The sequence below is a fragment of the Phalacrocorax aristotelis genome, chromosome 8 (assembly GCF_949628215.1).
Source record: "Phalacrocorax aristotelis chromosome 8, bGulAri2.1, whole genome shotgun sequence".
NCBI lineage: Eukaryota > Metazoa > Chordata > Aves > Suliformes > Phalacrocoracidae > Phalacrocorax > Phalacrocorax aristotelis.
Window position 1 is genome coordinate 23,623,537 of NC_134283.1, and position 21,046 is coordinate 23,644,582.

A 21,046-nucleotide genomic window follows, 5' to 3' on the forward strand; every position below is an offset into this window, starting at 1 on the left:
ACAGCTCCGATCCTGCTCACCCACAGCCTGGACTTGGCACTTTCAAGATTCACTGATGGATTAAAGAACCAGCAGTGGGTGCCTGACCCCTGCCTATGCCAGCTTAACCTGCAACCCAATGCAGTTTCATCAGCACCAACCCAGCATGGGTTGGTGGAAGCATGGGCTCAGATGACAGCAGGGAGCTTTGGAGGATGTCTGCTGCCATCCCACATGGAGCAGCCCGGTTGGCAAGTCTGGTCAGCCTTTCTCCATTCAAAGCAGGGCAGGAGATGCCTCCAAGCCACAGGATTGCGGGCTGCTATTTTAAAACATCAAAACCACAAACATCTCACCCCTGTAAGCCTGGCAGGAGGTGGAAACTGAGCAACCAAAGGAGCTCAGCAGACCAGATCAATCTGCAAACTGGCCCAAGAATATGAATCATCCAAACTGGTCCTTGCACACCATGGACAAGGAGGGTGGAGATGGCACTTCCACCAGATGCAGCTCCCCAAACCACAGCTTCCAGCACCCATCCTGGCTTGTAGTGCTTGCTCTCCCCAGCTGTGCTGAAGCATTGCTGGCCTCCTGCCATCCCCATGGCTGCGGTGGCAGCCATGGTTCTGGGGCCAGGTTCATCAGGGCTGGTCCCAGGTGAAAACACCTCTTCTTCTGCAAGGCATTTTTTCTTAAAACAACTCTCCCAAGAGCTGATCTGACATATGGTACAAGAGCCTGAGGCTGGTTCTGCTGCTGACATGATCCCATGGTGCAGCTTCAGCATTTAAAGCAAGGTAGAGAGCCATGGGTGGATAAACCATGGACATGTGATGGGGAGACAGACCTGCTCACAGCCCGAGAGGGGTCCCAGCCCTTCAGGGTGGTCATGGCAGAAGGAGCTGCTTGGGGGCCAAGCATGGCTCCAGGCTGGGTTTGTGGCACAGTTGCCTGTAAGGGATGGTCACAGCTTCAGCTCAGTGTGTGCAGCAAGAAGATCCCATGGCCCCACCATGAAATCCTGTGAGATCTGATCCTTTCACACGATGTCTGAGCATCTGGCCATGCTCCCCAGCTATGTGCTGCATGGTGCAGGAGGGTGTTACCCTGCCAGGCTGCAGCCTTACCCCTGTATTTTTTTGCTTAGCCACTTCTCTGCTGTCTTTCCCAAGCTTAAATGTTTTACCCAGCTCCCACAGTTGCATTTCATCCATGACCAATAATGACCAAAAAATATTGTGTTTCATCCAATTTCCTTGTTCAGAGACCATTTTAATTTGTGTGAAGTGACATGAACATCCTTTGCCCATGAGCAGGACTTTGAGCGCTGCAACACTGTGCTGTGTAACAGGAATCAGCAAAGAAACCTTCTTAGCTCTTGGTGATGGCAGGCGGTCACTGAGGAGGGAACTTTCTGCTCACACCTATTGATAAACTGGAAGGAGACCCAGAAAGAATAGGATTATTCACAGTCCTTATCCCAGTGTAACCAGGTAGATGCTGATTTTCCGTACCTTGGCTGTGGGTCCGAAGGGCGGCAGACCCACAGGTCTCATGTCCTAGTTGAAGAACGTCAAAAGACATCATCTTTGCATAATCTGGTAGAGGAACTTGGTTGCAGACCAGATTAGAAAGGCCACTCCTGCCAGTGATGCCACTGATGAAGTTGCCAATGCAAGTGGATGTATGCCTGAGGTACCAGTGCTGCAGAGAGGACCGCGTCCTTGGACCTACTCTTCACAATGGACGCAGCTGCAAAAGGACCCTGAAGCACGAAGGAAGGGCACCAAGCCTACTGTGAAATCCCATCCCTTGCTTTGCAAGGGAGTAGAGGATTTTTCTTGGGATGCTGGAAGAAAACTGTTGCATTAGGGATGTCTTCACTGATGTGCATGGGGTTGACTCTCAGCCATGTCTCAGAGTAAGCCACCAGCTCAAGGACATCTTCCAGCCCTTTTGTGAAATTGAGTTATTTGGGGATTTCTTAACACAGGCATTTGGCTCCTTGCACTAAGCTGGGTAAGCAGGGGGGGGCAAGAAAACAGTTGGGAGAAACACTTGGATAAACCAGGCATCCATCTGGTTTGGACAACAGGACTGGACAAACCACGTCTTCTGCCCCAGCAAAAACCCTTCTGCCTGGATGCTTGTTTTACCCTGCTTTGAAAACTGAGGGCTATCCTGCCAGTAACACAAGATCCAGAGAGACTAGAAAGAAGGAAAAAATAATATTCCTATCGATTGCTTAGCAACAGCACTGGTTTAAGAGGAATAGCTCTAGTTGCCTGGTAAATAAGGTCAGATTACATTGTTAGAAAGGCTCATAGCTCCCTATGTATGACATCCAAAGCAAAATTAATGCACTACCTGCCTCCACGAGGTCAACACTTCTTCCTCAGAAAAGACAGACCCTAGTGTTTGATATACAAGCAGATGTTTACTCCACTTCCAGAGATGCTGAAGACAACAAGCCAGGAGCTCTGAGCACTTCTGAGATATAGGTTCAAGGGGCATCAAAACTGCCAGCTCCATCAGGAGACATTTCCAAATGACAGCCACTGAAGTAGTAAATCTGGTGTCTTTAAAACATGCTAGTACACAGATCCTGTGCCACACATAATCTTTCAATTTCAACGCGCATGATGAAGAAAGGAATACCATGACAACAGGGAAACTGAGGCACAGGCATACCCAGCAGCCAGTGGCACTGCCAGGACTTGAACCCCTCCAGTCTCACCCTAACACTTTCTCCAGTAGGACTATTTTCTGTAACTGCTATACCCCAAAGCAGAGATTTCTTTATATCCATTAGCCTATGAAGGACAGAAGTTTAATATTGCATTCCCCAGACACAACACCACTCACCTTTTTATCTAGTTTTCTGCCAGCCATGCTCAGAGTAATCACCCTGTTATCCGAGAGCTCTTGGGCAGCTATCTGAAAGACAAGGGAAGGCTGTATTCATTTTCAGCACAAAAAGACAGTGAACATCAAGCCAGAGGAGAAGCCAGACGCTGAGGACACACACTCTGAAGATACCTGGACAAATCCTGCAAAACCCATTTCTCAGCTAAGAGACTGGATTATCTAATGCACGCAGTATTTCACTATTGAGGAGTTAAACTGATTTTACCTTTTAGATCAATTTAGGACCAAAGCCTTCTTCCCAGTTTCTCCCTAGAATGGAGAAGGATGGAGAAAAAGCCCAAACTTCCCCTGGATTGGCATTGCCAATTTACCCTGCGCCAAGGCAGTGATACACTCGCTTTACAATAAAAGAGGATACTTTTTTTTTTCAGCAGGCTACCAGCTACGATGCTGGTGCTGTGGCTGGAGTCCCTGTGACATCCACCAACATCCACAGCCTCGTGCTTTGGGCTGGGTCCACATGAAGCACATTCATTTGCTAGGCTGGGAGTCAACAGGTACTATTTAGCCTCTTGAATAGACAACCTGAGGGAAGAATGGGGTGCCACGACACCCCAAGTGGCCTCCTTTCCCTGTGCCATCAGATCTAAAGCAAAGATTCTGGGAACAAACTCATCCCCTTTCTTGGGTGTCACACCTGAGCTTGTCTCAGGCAGCTTTTCATACTCTGGGACCTGGCGAAGCTTCCAAGGACCAAGCCGAGACGAAGCATGAGCCATAAAAACCCTTGCCAGCAAGATGTGCCACCTTGTCCCCCATGTCCCAGGCTGGGCACAGCAAAAAGCAGCTGCCCCACCCCCTGGGGGAGATGCCGGTGGCACCAAGGACTCGAGCCATATCTCTGAACGATCACAGCCCCAAGGATGAAAACTCAGTTGCTACTCCTGAGAAGCTACAGCAGGCAGGAGTGCAGCCCAGATTACTTCAGTTTAAGAGACTTTGTTCACATACACTTCAGAAGGGCTTCGGCTGCCAACCACCAGTGGGCCAGTTTTGTCTGGAACATGGTCTAATGAGTCTCTTGGTATTTTAAGAAAGGGAATGCTTATAACTAAAAAACACATTTATTCACTTCTGTTACCAGCCGTTTTCTGAATCACTTGTATTTTTTTCCTCAAAGCTGTGTCCTGCCAAAACATCTGCTCCCCACCTCTCCCTCCTCCACTCCCCGGGGCGGGCTGAGCCATCCCACAGCATCCCTGGCTGTAGCATCCTCCCCAGGCAGGAGGCAGCACCAGCATGGCTGGGAGCACAGCGTGGACATTTTCCTCATGCACGGTGCTCCCAAGCATGGCTGTTTGCTAGCACTCACAAGGAGCCTGGCCTTCACTGGAGATACACAGCATAATTACAGCAAGGCTTTTAGAAAAACTTGCAGAAACTGAGGAAACAATTTTCTGCAGAACAAGCAATCAGAGGGCTATTGGCATTTATGAGAGCGGGGAGTTTGCAGAGATGAGGAGGCAGAGATGCAGCTTTTGAATCTGCCTGGGCAGCTGGGTGAGGGGATGAGCTGCAGCTCCCCAGCAACCTCCCAGCCTTTCCAGGGAGGACATTGCTCTTTTGTCCTCAGAGGACGTGTTCACCGCATGCAAAACCAAATTTTCCCCTCTGCCCCATACAGTCATGGAGTCAGAAGTTCTCTATTCCAAAGCCATGGCATTGGTTTTCTCACGCACCTAGTCCTCGGTGGGCATACACGGTCACCATAACCAATATGAGGAAGAGCAGCTGTAGGGAAGCGAATAAAATTTGCCCTTTTCTGATCCCTACAAAAGCAGGCCCAGTTGGTATCCAGCATTTTAGGGCTCACTGGAGGCTACGCAAAAGCCAGACTGTGCAGACAAAGCAAGTATGTCCTTTTGCCACACTGCTGCAGGCTGCTGCTCTCATCTTCTCTTGGCCAGCATGGACAATAGCAACACCACCATCACTGTGCCTGGCAGTCACATGTGGCAAGATCTCAGGATTAATTTCTACAAACACAACTTCGGGATTTTCCCCATCTCTCCAAACCTAGGGACCCCCCACGCAATCCCATCCAGCCAGCCAAGGTTCTTCTGTTCATGGAATCATAGAATGTCCTGAGCTGGAAGGGACACACAAGGATCATCAAGTCCAACCTCCTTCCCTGCACAGGACAATCCCAGATTCACACCATGTCTCTGAGGGCCTTGTCCAAGTGCTTCTTGAATATCGCCAGGCTTGGCACTGTCCATGACTGCCTCCCTGGGGAGCCTGTTCCAGGGCTCCACCACCCTCTGGGTGAAGAACCTTTTCCTAATATCCAACCTAACCCTCCCCTGGCACATCTTCCTGCCATTCCCTTGGGTCCTGTCATTGGTCACCAGAGGGAAAAGATCAGCGCCTGCCCCTCCTCCTCCCCTTGTGAGGAAGCTGTAGACCTCGATGAGGTCTGCCCTCAGTCTCCTCTTGTCCAGGCTGAACAAACCAAGTGGCTTTAGCTGCTCCTCATATGGCTTCCCCTCTAAACCCTTCACCAACTTCGTGGCCCTCCTCTGGACACTCTCTCGTAGCTTTATATCCTTAATGTACTGTGGTGCCCAAACCTGCACACAGCACTCGAGGTGAGGGCGCACCAGCGCGGAGCAGAGCGGGACAATCCCCTCCCTCAAACAGCTGCAATGCAGCAGGACACAGTTGGCCTGCCTGGCTGCCAGGGCACACAGTTGGCTCACGTTCAACTTGCTGTCGACCACAACCCCCAGGTCCCCCCCTGCGGAGCTGCTCTGCAGCCTCTCGTTCCCCAGTCTGTATGTATATCCAGGGTTGCTGTGCCCCGGGTGTAAAATCCAGCACTTGCCCTTGTTAAACTTCATACAGTTGGTGATTGCCCAGCTCTCCAGCCTGTCCAGATCTGTCAGCAGGGCCTCTTTGCCCTCGAGGGTGTCAACAGCTCCTCCCAATTTTGTGTCATCAGCAAACTTAATTACTATTCCCTCAAGTTCTGCATTCAAGTAACTTACAAAGAGATTAAACAGTACTGACCCCAAGATGGATCCCTGCAGAACCCCACTACTGACTGGCCACCAGCCCGATGTAACGCCATTTACTATAACCCTCTGAGTCTGAACCATCAGCCAATTGCTCATCCACTGCATTACAGGTTTATCCAGCTGTGTGGTGGACATTTTGTCCAGGAGGATACTGTGAGAGACAGTATCAAAAGCTTTACTGAATTCCAAAAGGGTCATACGGATTGGTTTTTCTTGGTCAGCTAGGTGGGTGACCTTGTCATAGAAGGAAATCAAATTTGTTATGTAGGACTTTCTCCTCGTGAACCCATGCTGGCTAGGACCAATGACCGTGTTGTCTTTCAGGTGTTTTTCAATAACTCCCAGAATAATCTTCTCCATAATTTTACCAGGCACAGAAGTGAGACTGATGGGCCTATAGTTACCAGGGTCATCCCTGTTGCCCTTCTTGAAGACTGGGACAATGTTTGCCAGCTTCCAGTCAACTGGGACCTCTCCAGATTCCCAAGAGCATTGAAAAATCATTGAGAGAGGTCTCCCTATGACATCAGCCAGCTCTTTAAGTACCCTGCAGGTCCCTGAGCTCTGTTGCATTCACCCCTCTGGCATCTCAGTTAAGAAAAAGGATACCTGGGCAAAACTGAAGGGGATGGGGGTGAGGAAGGCAGGTTTTTACTCCAAACTCCATGTTTAATATGAGTGAGTCCAAAGCAAAAGCCTGCTCCTTGGTTGGTGTCCATAGCCCGTGCTCCAGCACCATGCCAAGCAGTGAGGAAAGATGCCCAATGCACAAGATCCTATCGTCATCATCAAGCCAAAGGAAAAAAACAAACCAGATCAGAAAATTGCATCAATGGTACAAAATGAAGCAGATGCCTCAGACCCTTTGATTTTTAATGACACATTAGCGACATATTTGGACCTTCATCTTTTTAAAGCATGTAACCTTTGAACTTGACTGGAAACTTTTCATATGGTCCAGCTCTTCCCACTCAAGTGTTGGACAGGATGTCGAGAGCCCACTCCTCAGCGATGGCACATGGCATCAGACATGACTTGTGAACTTCACTGTGGCTTTTTCTCTTGCATTTAAAGACTAACTGCAGCAATTAAAAAACAAAAGCTGGCAGCAACTTTCCAGCCTCTAGAGCAAGCAGCAATGGAGATGCCCTTGTAGCAGCCAGGTCCTGGGCTTTTAAATCCTTCCAGTGCTTTTAAATCTGACAGAAGCTTAACTCTTTGCTGGCCTTTTCTTCTACACCTTTGCTGCCTGGCTGTGCATCTTGCAAAACCAGTAACACAGAAGAGATTCAAAAAGGATGGGAGATGTGGCAGGAGGGAAACACACCTAAATTTAGTCTTTTCTTTTTAAAAAAACCCATCACTAAAGAGATCCGCAGCAGGAAGGCCACTGCCTGAAGGGGTCTGCATCAGGAGCAGCAGCTGTTGCTATGAGAGTCGTTGCTACGGCACAGCTCCCATCCTCTTCCTACAAACAAAATCACCCATCGCTGACAAAGGAATCAGCTCTCTTACCTCCTGCTGCTCCAGGAAGGGCTGAGCAGGCATGTTGTACCAGATAACAAACAGCAGCAGCATAGATTTACTTTGTACTTCTCCAGATTGAGGTTTTTCTTATTTCAGAGGCTGAAGCAGAGGTTGAAGACTCACAGTGCTGGGTACCAGGCAAGATGGTCCCTGCCCTAAAAGAATCATCCTCCAAACAGACCAAAGCAGGCAGGAAAACGGGAGGCAAAGGGAAATATGTTCATGAGATAAGCCCCAGCCTCCTGGACCTCAGGTGAGAGCCCTGCATTGCCCCCAGGTTATTATCCAGCTTTACACACTCAGCAGGTAACATAAAGGAGTAACTGTACCGTTATCATCCCTTTTCCAGCTGGCTTGCCATTCCCCAAAAGCAGAGTCCTTGTTATTTTCTTGCTGGAGACGATCTAGAAAAGCCAAAGCAAATGAAGTCATGATTGTACAAGTGATCAAAAGCAGACTCATAAGCAACTGATCATTGCTCATGTTAGCTAATTCAGATTAAGCATTCACAACAGTAGAAGAAAGACATAATACTCAGGGATGACCATGATACTGTGAATATCATCACCGTCACCCGAATCCATGGGGTGCAGGGAAGCAGCTGAACAGTGCAGGGCAGTGACGGTGCAAGAGGCTGAAGCATCATCTCCCGTAGAACCCCAGGGACCAGCTCTTTGCGTGGAGCAGGTCAGTAGGACCTCACACAGCCAAAGGACCATAATTTGTTCCCAGCAAAATCACAACTCAACCTTTCATACCCCATTTTAAATACTTCTAACATGACCTTCACAGCAACTTGCTTTCAGGCCACGCTTCCATGGACAAATGCTGATTACAAGACAGATGCTCTCCCCCACATAATTCTGACCCCCTGCACAGCTGCTGCTGAGCAAAGCACAGGGGTCATCACCCCCTCTTCATTTCTGGCTTGTAAGAGGCCAGGCAGGACAATCTGGGACCTGAATTAAACCCCTTTAGATTTTTTCCTAGCTCACTGAGTTTTGGTTGCCTTATCAGCTTATAAGAAAAATGGAAACACACTTTTTAGCAGGGCCTGTTGTGGCAGGACAAGGGGTAATGGTTTTAAACTAAAGGAGGGTAGATTCAGACTAGATATAAAGAAGAAATTTTTTACGATGAGGGTGGCACAGGTTGCCCAGAGAGGTGGTAGATGCCCCATCCCTGGAAGCATTCCAGGTCAGGTTGGATGGGGCTCTGAGCCACCTGATCTAGCTGAAGATGTCCTTGCTCATTGCAGGGGAGTTGGACTAGATGACCTTTAAAGGTCTCTTCCAAACCAAACCATTCTGTGATCCTAAGATTCTTGCAGTTTTCGAGGCAAAAACCCTTTCTCGTTGTGGCTAGCCAGCTATGTCCTGGTGCTTTTGATCCATAAATGCATAGGAATCATCAGGCAGTATAACTAGATGTTCGTGTTACGCCAAGCACAAGGAGGCGAAATCTTCTCACAACCCTGGTTAGCAGAAACCATGGACACCCTCCAGCCTGCAGTTTGATCCCTGTTACATTTCATTTGGCCGCAGAGGTCATTACAGGCCTGCAAACGATCCAGCCATCCTTTTAAATCTTACCACAGACCTAACTAGCTGAAATAAAATAATCTGGCTAATCTGACAGGGGTCCAATGCAAACTCAAAACTGAAAAGTCAGATGCTCGCTGGGCTGTTGTTGCTAAACTCCTTCCCTTCTAAGAGGTGCTCGTGCCTCAAAACTGGGCAGGCTTATGGAAACTTCTCACCAGGCAAGATCTAGACATCAGAAAACCCACAGCAGGTTGGCTGCACTCAAGCCCCCCTCCACCCTGTTTCACCCCTACCCTCGTGGCACCCTTGCGCACATGCTACCCCTCTGATCCACCTCTTCCCCATGACCGGCCTGTGCTGCAAGCCCATGCTGGCCACAGGGAGAGGAGGCAAACAGAGAATTTCAGGGAAAAAAGGAAAATTAGAAGATCCCTCCATTTCAAGCTGGTGTCTTGTGGTCACCAAGAAGCTCACACAGGAAGCACTGCAAAAACTCATCAAAAACTGGGCACACATATAAGCCAAGTTCTCTTTTGCAGAGTGTAAATACTTGCACAGTAGACAGTTATGCCATGCCCATGAGCCACCATGGCTAAACCATCAACTGTTCTGAGTGAGCACCTTGGATGTGAGACTTGCCAACAGCTGCCCAGTCCCCACCATTACCATAGCCCCAGGATGGCCTGACCAGTCTCATGCTCTGAGCTAATCACCTTTCACAGCACCAGAAAGAGTTGGGCTCTTCTGGGAGCCCCAACAAGCAGGACAGCCCACCTTTCTCCCAAGTGCATATGGATAACATTTCTCTCTGGCATGAGCCTGCAGAGCCCTGGACTTCTGCAGAGCCACACTTAGGAACAGCAAGGTTTCAGCTTTGTTTCCTTATGTCCATAAATTCTGCGCTTGCAGCTTCCACCAAGACCATGACCTTCACAAGGAGCATTGGAGAACTGCCCCACACCAGAGGTGGCTGCATTCCAGCAACAGAACTAACAGCAAAGGATGGGTTTGGTCTAAATCACTGAACATTGGCCTGGGTTGTTGCCTGCACTGCCCCTTAACTTCTGCAGGAGCAGAATTAGGTCATCACAGAGCACTTACAAAAACCCAGAAGTTAAACATCAAACTCTGTAAACGTCAGTGCTCTTCTAACACGCCAAGCTCTTAAGTTGGCAATGGTAAGGTCATTCGGCCCCCACCTTGACATGTGCAGTGCCGTACTGCAGTCTGTGTAATATTCATAAGCCTCCCTGAACACCTTGGGCTGGCTGTCCACGCCAACCCACCTATTACAGCACCTTCTTCCCTCAGGTTTCCAGCATCAAGCACAACAGAGACAGTTTCTCCCAGCCCCTGCACTTATGCCAGGTACCACAGCAGCCCTGAGCAGCCGGATGCTACAAAGGATGGAAAAAAAGTCCTCCTCATTCCTTGCCTCTGAGTCAGAGCAAGCTCAGAGGACAAAGACGTTTGGAGAATGTGGCTGCCAACTTCTAACAGGGTCTGGGCTCATGAACACAAAGACCTTCCAAAGGCTTGTAAATCGTATTGTGTCCTGAAAGCTTTTCCACAGGAAGAGCAGAAGACACATTCCTGCACCAACATGCTAAAGTAGGAGAGATGATTTGCTACACAATAACAACAGACAAAGCTTTGGGGAGAGAGAAAAAAAAAAAAAGAAAAAAATCTGAATTAGAAAGGTAGACTGCAATGCATCCTAACTTTAAACTTCTGGAAATTTCCCAAGTCCAAATCCAAGCTGGTTATCAGGGCTCTTACTATAACCCATGGTGAGACCCAAGTACTTCCAAAAGCTTGAAGCTGATGTCTCTCTGCAGGCACCAGCAGAAGCCCACACTATGACTAGCTTAGACTTGGGTAAGTAGCCAACAGCCCTAATGTGAAACAGTTCAACCTTAACAGTTGAAGTGTGATAAGCAAATTAAATTAGTTTTGCCAGGAAGGACACAGCAAACTTTACAGCAGATAAGAGTAGCAGCTCTAATCCCGCCATGTCCCTGAGGCTGATGCGATCTGGGGCCCCTTTGCTGGAGGACTGCAACCTGTAGGGACCTCAGAGACTCACCATGCCCAGCGTGCAGGAGAATTCACCCAGGAAGTCATGCTCATACAGCTGCATGCTCGACTTATCCTGGTCAAACAGGGCAAACTTGAGCTTCTGCACTTCTTCAAAGTGGTAGTCGACAATGAACTTCTTGGCAAAAGCTGGGTTGAGGTTGTTCACAGCTGTCTCTGTCCTGTCGAGCTGCAAATAAAAAAAAAAGAGGCATTTGGGCATGTGGATCTTGCATCTGTGTCACTGCCACGTCCCTTCTCTGACTTCAGCCAGAGGCACCCAGATACCCTGCAGTGACCATCAGAGAGTGAGAGCACCAGGCACTCAGCACAGCTATCCCTAAATGCAGGCCATAGTACCCACTCTATGCACAGTGGGATCTGTCTAAACGAGTAATGGCACTTCTTGCAGAGAGCTGCACCCCTGAGGACGGGGAGCATGGGGCTGTACAAACCCACCCCAGCCAACAGCCAGGACAGGAGCACCCACCCAGCCAAGGCTTGGTGTGGACTCAAGGCTCATTGAAGCCAGCGTCTTTGGTGGCTTCTAACCTCTGTCTCCCAGAAGCTGATGCTCTCACACACGTCCAGTCCTCAGCCAGACACTCAGAGCTGTAATGCCAAACCTGTTTCTTTCAGGCTGCGCAGCTAACACAAGGACAAGAAAAAAAAGTGTCACAAGGCAGAACAGCAACCTTCTAGCATTTCCCTCTAAACCTCAAACCGAAACATTCATGTGGTTTTCTCTTTCTTTCCCTTCCATGGAAAAAAAAGAGGGGAAAAAAATCACTGCAGGCCGTTTTTTCATAGAGTTCATCAAGCAATAGGAGAAACAACAGGCTGGAATGACCCAGAAGACAAGGCTTCGTCAAGCTGAGCTATTGTGAAGAAATGGAAGAAATGATGGCTTCAATGGCTCGGAAGGGCAAGCACAGCAAGGATGATGGAAAACTGGAAGGCACGTGGGGAACCTGCTGTTGGAGAGGAAGCACCACAGCGGTCTGCAGCATCCCACAGCCAAGAGCAGCAATAAGAGCAAAGGAAATTTGGCAGGCAGCCAGTGGAAGTGTGGGTTTACGATGCAGAATGGCACAGGCGGACAGAAAACCTTGCATGAGGCAAAAAAAAGAACATCCTCGGGACAGCCACACCAGAGATCCTGGGATGCTACCCTCCTGTAATGGAGCTTTGGTCCCAAGCACTATAACTCAGACTGCAGGAGGGCTGGGAGGACAGCAGCACAGGCCGGGCTTCCAGCGTGTGCTGGTTTTGGCTGAGAAGGGGTTAATTCTCCTCACTGTGGGGGTCGGCTACCTTTCCAGCTTCCCGCGCTCTGCCGCGTGGCGGGGGGGGGGCTGGGAGGGGCGGGGCCATGGTGGGGGCGGCTGACCCCGACTGGCCAATGGCAGGTTCATTCCACACCACGTGACACCATGACCAGTATATTGAGGGGGGGCAGTGGCAGCGCGGCGCCGGGTCAGCGGGCGGTGAGCGGCTGCGGCGCGTGCGGTTTGTTTCGGCGGTTCGTTCCCCCTCTCCCCTCCCCTCCCTTCCCCCCTCCCCCGGGGCTTTGCGCCTCTCGTTGTTCTCCTTTACATTGCATTTCTGTTGTTGTTTCTTTTACTTTTAATTATTAAACTGTTCTTATCCCAACCCACGAGCGTTACCCTTCTGATTCTCTCCCCCATCTACCAGTGGGGGATTGAGCGAGCGACTGTGTGGGGCTGAGCTGCCGGCTAAACCACGACACAGCACCAGCTCACAAAGACAGCAATCCACAATTTTAGCCAAAGTGGCAGAAACTGGGAAAACAAGGCTGAAAAAAGCTAGTGTATTTGCTTCTGGAAGGCAATGGCCAAGAAGGGACTGAATTCTAGTGTCAGGACCCATCACCAGGCCATCATCCATCCCAAGAGGCACCAAGAAATGGCAAGTTTGGAGCCCAACATGCAACCTACCCTTATGAAGCTAAAATGGGCAGAAGGGATGCTGGTGGCAGAACCTGAGCACAGAACAAGAAATGAACACCCTCAGCGTGGGGAGAAACCCTCCAGCAAGCAAACCAGGTAGGAGCTTTGTCAGGAGGACAGCTGCTGATATCATATTGATATCTTAAGGGGTGGCAGCCAGTTTTGGTGAAGGGCGTCCTGCCCAGGTAGCCCCATGGGAATTGCTGACGACTCCGAGCATCCAAGCTGGAACAGCCATGTGCCCACCAGAACTGGCACAAGAGCTGGCAGCATCAGCCTTTTGCCACATCACCCTGTTATCCCAGGATATGGTAACAGGGGCTATTAAAAGAGAAAGAAAGGCAGGCACTCGCCAGTATGATTTTATCAAAAGCTACTGCCCTTGTTGTCTGGGAAGACCATTCCATCTGCCTGCAGGACAGCATGGAGCCTCTGGCCATGCCACAGCCCTGGCCAGCGTCCTGCCTTGTCTCACAGCCAGGACACCCGCTCCCAGGCAAGGCTGAGCCACCTGCGCATCCCAGGTCCCAGGACAAGACCTCTGTGGAAAGCAGCCCCTGTGCTGGTATCCCTGGGCAGTACCAGGCTGCGGGACAGTGGGATGGCTGCCAGAGCTACGGAGCCAAGAGTAAGTACAGCAGAGCAGAAAAAAGAAGAAGAAGAAGAAAAACAAACCACAAACACGTACCTTAGTCCCAAATAAACTTATTCAGCACAGGAGGCAGGTTTTGGAGGGACTGAATGGAAATGTGGTGAGTTTGCTATATATACCAACTATCACAGTGTTTTTTGAAGTTGGTCATTTAGTCTGTCTTAATTGCCAGGAAACGACTAGAGTAAATGCTGTGTTCCCAGAATAGCCACCTGCTGCACTCTGGGGAATCAAATACATCAATACCAGTGTTCTATAAGCTGGCCAGGGCCATGCAGTTTCACAGAGATCCTTCCCTCTCTGCTGCCACCCTGTACCAAAGGACGCCAGACGTCTGCTCAGAGATGTGGTGGACCAGGAGCAGGGGGAAACCACAAGCTCTACCTTATTTCAGCAGCACAACTCATGCAAATCCCCTTTCAAGCCTAGGAGACAAGACTGCACAGGCAACAGAGATGGATTTTAGCTCCTTCCTTGTTCTCTGAACTACTGGGAAGCTGGGGACTAAGGGAAAGAAAGAAATGGCTAGAAACAGAATCGCAGAATGGTAGGGGTTGGAAGGGACCTCTGGAGATCATCTCATCCAACCACCCTGCTTGAGCACCCAAAGCAGGGTGCACAGGACTGCATCCAGGCGGGTTTTGAATATTTCCAGGGAAGGCGACTCCACAAGCTCTCTGGGCAGCCTGTGCCACTGCTCTGTCACCCTCACAGGAAAGAAGTTTTTTCTCATATTGAAGTGGAACTTCCTGTGTTACAACTTGTGCCCATTGCCCCTTGTCCTCTCATTGGGCACCTCTGAAAAGAGTCCAGTCCCATCGTCCTGATATCCTCCCTTCAAATATTTATAAGTATTGATGAGATCCCCCCTCAGTCTTCTCTTCTCCAGGCTGAACAAACCCAAGCCTCTCAGCCGTTCCTCATAAGGGAGATGCTCCAGTCCCCTGATCATCTTCGTAGCTCTGCGCTGGACTTGCTCCAGCAGTTCCCTGGGGCCCAAAACTGGACACAGTACTCCAGATGCGGTCTCACTAGGGCAGAGCAGAGGGGGAGGATAAGTTCCCTTGACCTGCTGACCACACTCCTTTTAATGCACCCCAGGATACCATTGGCCTTCTTGGCCACAAGGGCACATTGCTGGCTCAGGGTGAGCTTGCTGTCCACCATCACTCCCAGGTCCTTCTCAACAGAGCCGCTTTCAGGTAGTTCAGCCCCAGCCTGTACTGGTGCATGGGGTTGTTCCTCCCCAGGTGCAGGACCCAACACTTGCTTTTGTTGAGTTTCATGAGGTTCCCCTCGGCCCACTTCTCCAGCTTGACCAGGTCTCGTTGGATGGCAGCACAGCCTTTTTGTGTATCAGCCACTCAAAGAGAAAGCCACTCAAGGGAAACCAGTCCTTTCACTCCCAAGCACTAGTTTGGAGAAGATAATTTGAGGTCCCATCTCCAGCTTTGCTATGGAAGGGGTGGCCTAGGGATGGGGAAGAAAAACCCAGCCAACGTGTCTTGAGCTAACCCTTTGGAGTCATGGGGCTTCCTGCCACACCCAGATTAAACCGTTTAATCTCCTGCCTATCTTCAGAGTGAAGCACAACAAAATCACAAGCCCCAGCTGATTGCTGCACATGGTTTGTTCTTTGGTTTGATGAGCACCAGTCACCTTGCCAGTGATCATCACATACAAGGCCTCTTCACACCACCTCCACCAGGAGACAAGCATGCCATCAGCCTCTGCCTTCCCCTTCGCCCCCAACACTTACATGTCTGTGTTCCCTATAAAGAGCAGAGGTGGCTCTGCCACCTAAGAGCAGAAGAGCACAAGGGTTTTTAAGACGCAACCAGACTAATCAAAGATATCTGTTTGGATAAGAGTCTTGATTCTACAAATCAAGCACAAAATCAGCAAATTACCTCCAGCAACAGCCCTTGTGTTCAGTGAACGCAGCCAGGGAGTCCGCCAGTGTCTGAAGGGAGGTTGGGTAGAGACCTTCAAGCATGCCCAGCACATGGAGATGCTTGACGCTTCAACACTCGGAGGTGCTCTCCCAAGTGCCAAGGAAAGCTCATGCTGAAGGCGCGGGACTGGCTGGATGACACAGAATGGCACAAAGGCAGCAGCACGGCTGAGCTATGTGTCCCTGCTCCTGGCATCACAGGCCAGCTCTTTCATGGCTTCTGTGAGATGACATCATCGGGCAGAACATTTAAACATCACCCATATTCACGTCACTTCTCAGCCTGTGGTTTATTGTCCCTCCTTCCCCCACCCCCTCCAAGGCTGATTCACAAAGATTTTTAAGTTCTTATTAAGCTCAGCAATACAAAATAATTGTATTTGGGGACAAATGTGACAGCTAGAAAGAACAGCAAGCAGAAATCCTTCTGTTGGCATCAGCTGGTGCCACAGCCCCACCACCCAGCACAGATGCTGGCACCACAGTGGCTGGAGGAGGAGACCCATGTCCTAAAACAGGTCTAACGGTTGGGACGTGTCACTAACCCACTGTGGAGGACGCAGGGGGAGTGTGGTAGGATGTGTTCATGTCACTGAGCTGCTGCTGTCCCCAACCATCCCCTACATTTCAGCTATGTTATTAAGGCCACCGCTTTCAGATGGGAAAGAGGTTCTTCTTAGGGCAAGGGGCACATCTGTGTGGCAAAAATCCATGCAGGATGATGCAGGCATCTGGCGGACCAGGGCCAGCTCTGTGGCATGTGAGCACAGTACACCATGTGGCAACCAGTGCAACATGCTAAACTCTGCTGAAACCACAGCAGTGGAGCACCAAGCAATCTGCCATTCAAGGCTGACATCCAGCACCTATCATGCCAATTAAAAAGAAGCTAAACATAGCAGAGGAAAAGAAAAAAATAAAACCACCACACATTTGTATTTTAAGAGCAGTTTTGGAATCAAAACTGCTGGACTGAGACATTGCTGACAGAAAGAGAAATTCCTGAAAAGTATAATCAGGTCAAAGATATGACACCTATCAAGGTTGGAAAGCTCATTAGTCTCATCCAGGCTGCTAAACTAAGTTAATTACAGACCATAGTAAGGTGAGGTTTACCCCTACATCCTCCCTGCTGACAGCGAGGAGAGCAGCTGCAGGACAACTTAGGTGATGCCCATTAATTCACCAGCTCCTTTGCCAAGTACCCAAAGGCTGCCCAACTAGTCCAAGTATCTGAAAAATGAGACTACTTAATTTCTCAGGAATTGTAACAATTTTTGTTTGGCTTACATGATTTAATGCCCTTTGGCTGCTCATTTTGTGCTGCATCCAACACTGGTGCCTGTATCCATCTATCACACCTCCATGCTCTGCTTACCTGCTCCCTCCCAGACCAGCTGAAAAGAGGTCTTACACTGTCTACACCTGCAGTTATAAAATGAAATCCCCATTTCTTTTCTCCAGGCATTTTAGCCCAGAGTCTTTCCCCCTGTAGCCAAAAGGCTTCTTAGGCACAGAGCTAAATGCTCCTGCACAGACTCTGGAGTTTGGATTCACAACACCAATTTTATCACAGGCGGCACCTCACCCAACTCAGACTGCCGCAGGAGATGACAACTATAGCTTCTCCACGTGAGATGCTGAGCAGTCGATAAACCACCATGAAATCCATCCTTAATAATACAGAAATTTATAATAATTTTATAGTATTATAAAATAATAAACCATCCTTAGGAGTTCCCAGTCCACTCTGTGCACACCTCAATTGCAAAACCAGCCTGAGACATGCGTCTGCCTGGGAGACCCACTCAGGTGAGACCTCTAGCCATTGCAGCAGCATTGCTGGTGATGACCAAGGTCATGCTGCTCAAAGCCAGATTTGCGCATCTGTGGGCAAACTGTGGCCCCCACCGGAGGGGGATTTTCAAAGGAATACACATGCAGTTGGTGGGTATGCTGAGAAGCAAGCTTTTGGGATCAAGCCAATGTTTTACTTATGCTACGAAATAATTCAGACAGCTGCTGAGGGTCAATTGCCTCGCGCTCCATTAGCCTGGTTAGCAGCAGCCTTGTCCTGCTGAAGACAAGGGCTGGGAACAAGACACAAGGGCTCTGTGTGCACAGTTTGCATCTCAGAGAGCACAGATTTATCCTGTGTTCACCTACCACCAGGACAGCACAGCCACAGACAGTCCTCTTGTCCTTAAAGAGCCTTTATCAGCAGGGTCTTGCCCTGGAGTAAGCTTGTGCTGGAATAAGTAGGGAAGTAGAGGAAATGAATGCAGCTCCCAGCTCCTTAGGACATACAAGGAAAATAAAAATAAGCCCCCCCACAGCCGTGGGAGTGTGCCAGCATGCTCCTTTGTGCAGAGCCTCAGTGCCCACAGCCCATGGGCTGTGAGCAGCCACACACATCTGCTGAGCCAGAAATCCTGGTGCAGCAGGAATGCCCAAAGCTGGTGAGGATAATCATAGGATCACAGAATAGTTTGAGTTGGGAGGGATGTTTGAAGATCATCTACTCCAACCCCCCTGCAATGGGCAGGGACATCTTTCACTAGATCAGATTGAGCAAAGCCCCATCCAAGCTGACCTTGAACACTTCCAGTGATGGGGCAACCACAGCGTCTCTGGGCAACCTATGCCAGTGTCTCACCATCCACATTGTAAAACATTTCTTCCTTATGTCCAACCTAAACCTACCCTCTGCCAGTTTAAAACCATTGACTGTTGTCCTGTCACAACAGGCCTTAGTAAAAAGTTTGGTCCCACCTTTCCTATAGGCCCCCTTTAAGGCCTCAATAAGGTCTCCTCAGAGCCTTCTCTCCTCCAGGCTGAACAACCCCAACTCTCTCAGCCTGTCCTTGTAGGAGAGGTGTTCCAGCCCTCTGACCATCTTTGTGGCCCTCTTCTGGACCCAGTCTAACAGGTCCATGTCTGTCCTGTGCTGAGGGCTCCAGAGCTGGATGCAGTACTCCAGGTGGGGTCTCACCAGAGCTGGGCAGAGGGGCAGAATCACCTCCCTTGACCTGCTGGACACACTGCTTTTGATAGCTCAGGATATGGTTGGCCTTCTGGGATGTGAGCTCACATTGCCACTCTTGTCCAGGTTTTCATGCAGCACCCCCAGTTCCCTCTCTGCAGGGCTGCTCTCCAACTGTTCATCCCCCAGCCTGTGTTGACACTGGGGATTGCCCTGACCCAGGTGCAGCACTTTGCACTTGGCCTTGTTGAACTTCATGAGGTTCATACAGGCTCACTCCTCACACTTGTCAAGGTCCCTCTGGATGACATCCCATCCCTCAGGCATGTCAACTGCACTACTCAGCTTGGTGTCATCTGCAAACCTGCTGAGTGTGCATTGATCCCACTGCCTACGTCATGATTCCTCCCCTCCTCTCTTTCTGTAGGAAATACCTGTCCCATTTCTAAGAAGCTGGCTTCTGAAATCAAGCAAATAACAAGATCCTCTGCAGTTTCTTCTCAGGGCCTGCTGGTATCAAATACAGCAGCTGAAGCACGTATTTATGAAATTTCTGGTAAGGAGGAAAGACCAATATTTGCAAAGAGTTCACTGGGGCTTTGCCAGCTGATTGCTGTCTGTCTGCAACTAAACTGACCCAACCCCCAATGCATCCAGCTACCAACAGTCCCCTTCCCCATCCCATGGTCCTGCCCTCTCCACAACCAGCTGCTCACAAGCCCGTGAAATGCCCCGCTTAAGGACTGTTGACCTTGATATAATTCTTGGAGGAGGCCACAGGTGTTCAGAGAACGAGCTGCCCTGAACAGAGTTTTTCCACCGGACTGACCTGCCAGACCCTCATCCAGCACCTCTCCTGGCCCCTAGAAAGAGCCACTCTTCAAGCATGTCCTGGTTTCAGCTGGGATAGAGTTAATTTTCTTCACTGTAGCTAGTATGGGGCTATGTTTTGGATTTGTCCTAAAAATGGTTTTGATAATGTGGAGATGTTTTAGCTGTTGCTAAGTAGCGTTTACACTAGTCAAGGACTTTTTCAACTTCCCTTGCTCTGCCAGGTGCACACGGAGTTGGGAGGGGAAACACCCAGGACAGATGACCCAAACTGACCCAGGGGATATTCCATACCATATGACATCATGCTCAGTATATAAAGCTGGGGGAAGAAGAAGGAAGGATGGGACATTCGGAGTGATGGCATTTTCCTTCCCAAGTAACTTTTATGCTTGATGGAGCTCTGCTTTTCTGGAGATGGCTGAACACCTGCCTGCTGATGGGAAGGAGTGAATGAATTCCTGCTTTTCTTTGCTGCGTGCACAACTTTTGCTTTACCTATTAAACTGTCTTTATCTCAACCCACAAGTTTTCTCACTTTTACTCTTCTGATTCTCTCCCCCATCCCACCGCAGGGGGAGTGAGCGAGCATCTGGGTGGGGCTGAGTTGCTGGCGGGGGTAAACCACAACAAAGCAAAACCCAAAGACCCAAAGCTTCCTTTGTTACCCAAGAACCAGCTTATCTTGACTCAGCTGAAAACACGCGCTGTTGCAAGCAGGACCTCACAACATCTAACTGTCACATGTGATCAGCATTTCAGGCACTCAAATCCAAAGCATCCCCAGCTTACAGCAAACTGAGAATGGGCTAGGATCACTTTAAAGGTGGCAGGATCCTTTCATGTCCCCCACATGCCTTGCCAGAGGTTGGCATTTTGAGCTCTGCAGTTAAAACTAACCCCCAGCACAAAGCAGAAAGCACTGACAGGGAAAGGATTGGTTGCAGAACACAGAATAATTAACACACTGGCACCACGCACACAGCCCCAGGAGGACCAGAAGAGCTCTCACCTCTGCTCAGGGAGAAACAAGAACCAGCCTTGTAGCAGAGCACAGAGGGAAGAGACACCAGCATGGGCAAACCACAGGGCATGGCAATCCACACAACTTCAGGACTTACCTCCACCCACTTCCCATTGATTTCCATGAAGAGGACGCAGAAGGGGTCAGATTTGGAAGTGACATCCCTGTCCAGAAGGTTTTGGCCGCAGATGGACAACTCGACTTTGCAGACGCAGTACTGGGAGCCAATGGGCCCCGCTGGCATGGGTGTCACAGTGTACGCCATGGAATCCAGCGGCAGCAGCTTCAGGCAGTCTGTGGGACACAAGAAAAAGGGAGAAACCTCAGCACAAGCGGAATGCTCTGTCAGCACTGCTGGGTTGGGCCCAGACAGAGAGGCCACATCCAGAGCCACATGCTCTAAGTTACACTCAATAAGTTATGAGGCTTTCCTGGCTCCGAAGCACCTGCCTTGCCTTGTCACCATCTCCACGTGGCCACCACACCAGGCAGACCTCCCACGTGGGAGCCCAACAGAGTGGATACAACCTGCCTTAGTTTTTCTCCATAAATAGCAGATTT

General features: G+C 49.7%; 1 protein-coding gene across 3 annotated transcripts in view; it reads right to left on the reverse strand.

Annotated features, from left to right (window-relative positions):
• CPNE2 (copine 2) overlaps nt 1–21,046 on the reverse strand; it is a 59,891-nt gene that overhangs the window by 23,857 nt on the left and 14,988 nt on the right. For all 3 annotated transcript variants that reach the window (XM_075101949.1, XM_075101951.1, XM_075101948.1), the window contains exons 2-5: nt 20,583–20,779; nt 11,082–11,261; nt 7,781–7,855; nt 2,845–2,916 (exon numbers count right to left, since the gene is read on the reverse strand). In XM_075101949.1, coding sequence (XP_074958050.1) covers nt 2,845–2,916; nt 7,781–7,855; nt 11,082–11,261; nt 20,583–20,750 — 495 coding nt within the window. In that variant the 5' untranslated portion in view covers nt 20,751–20,779. The remainder of the gene's footprint in view (nt 1–2,844; nt 2,917–7,780; nt 7,856–11,081; nt 11,262–20,582; nt 20,780–21,046) is intronic.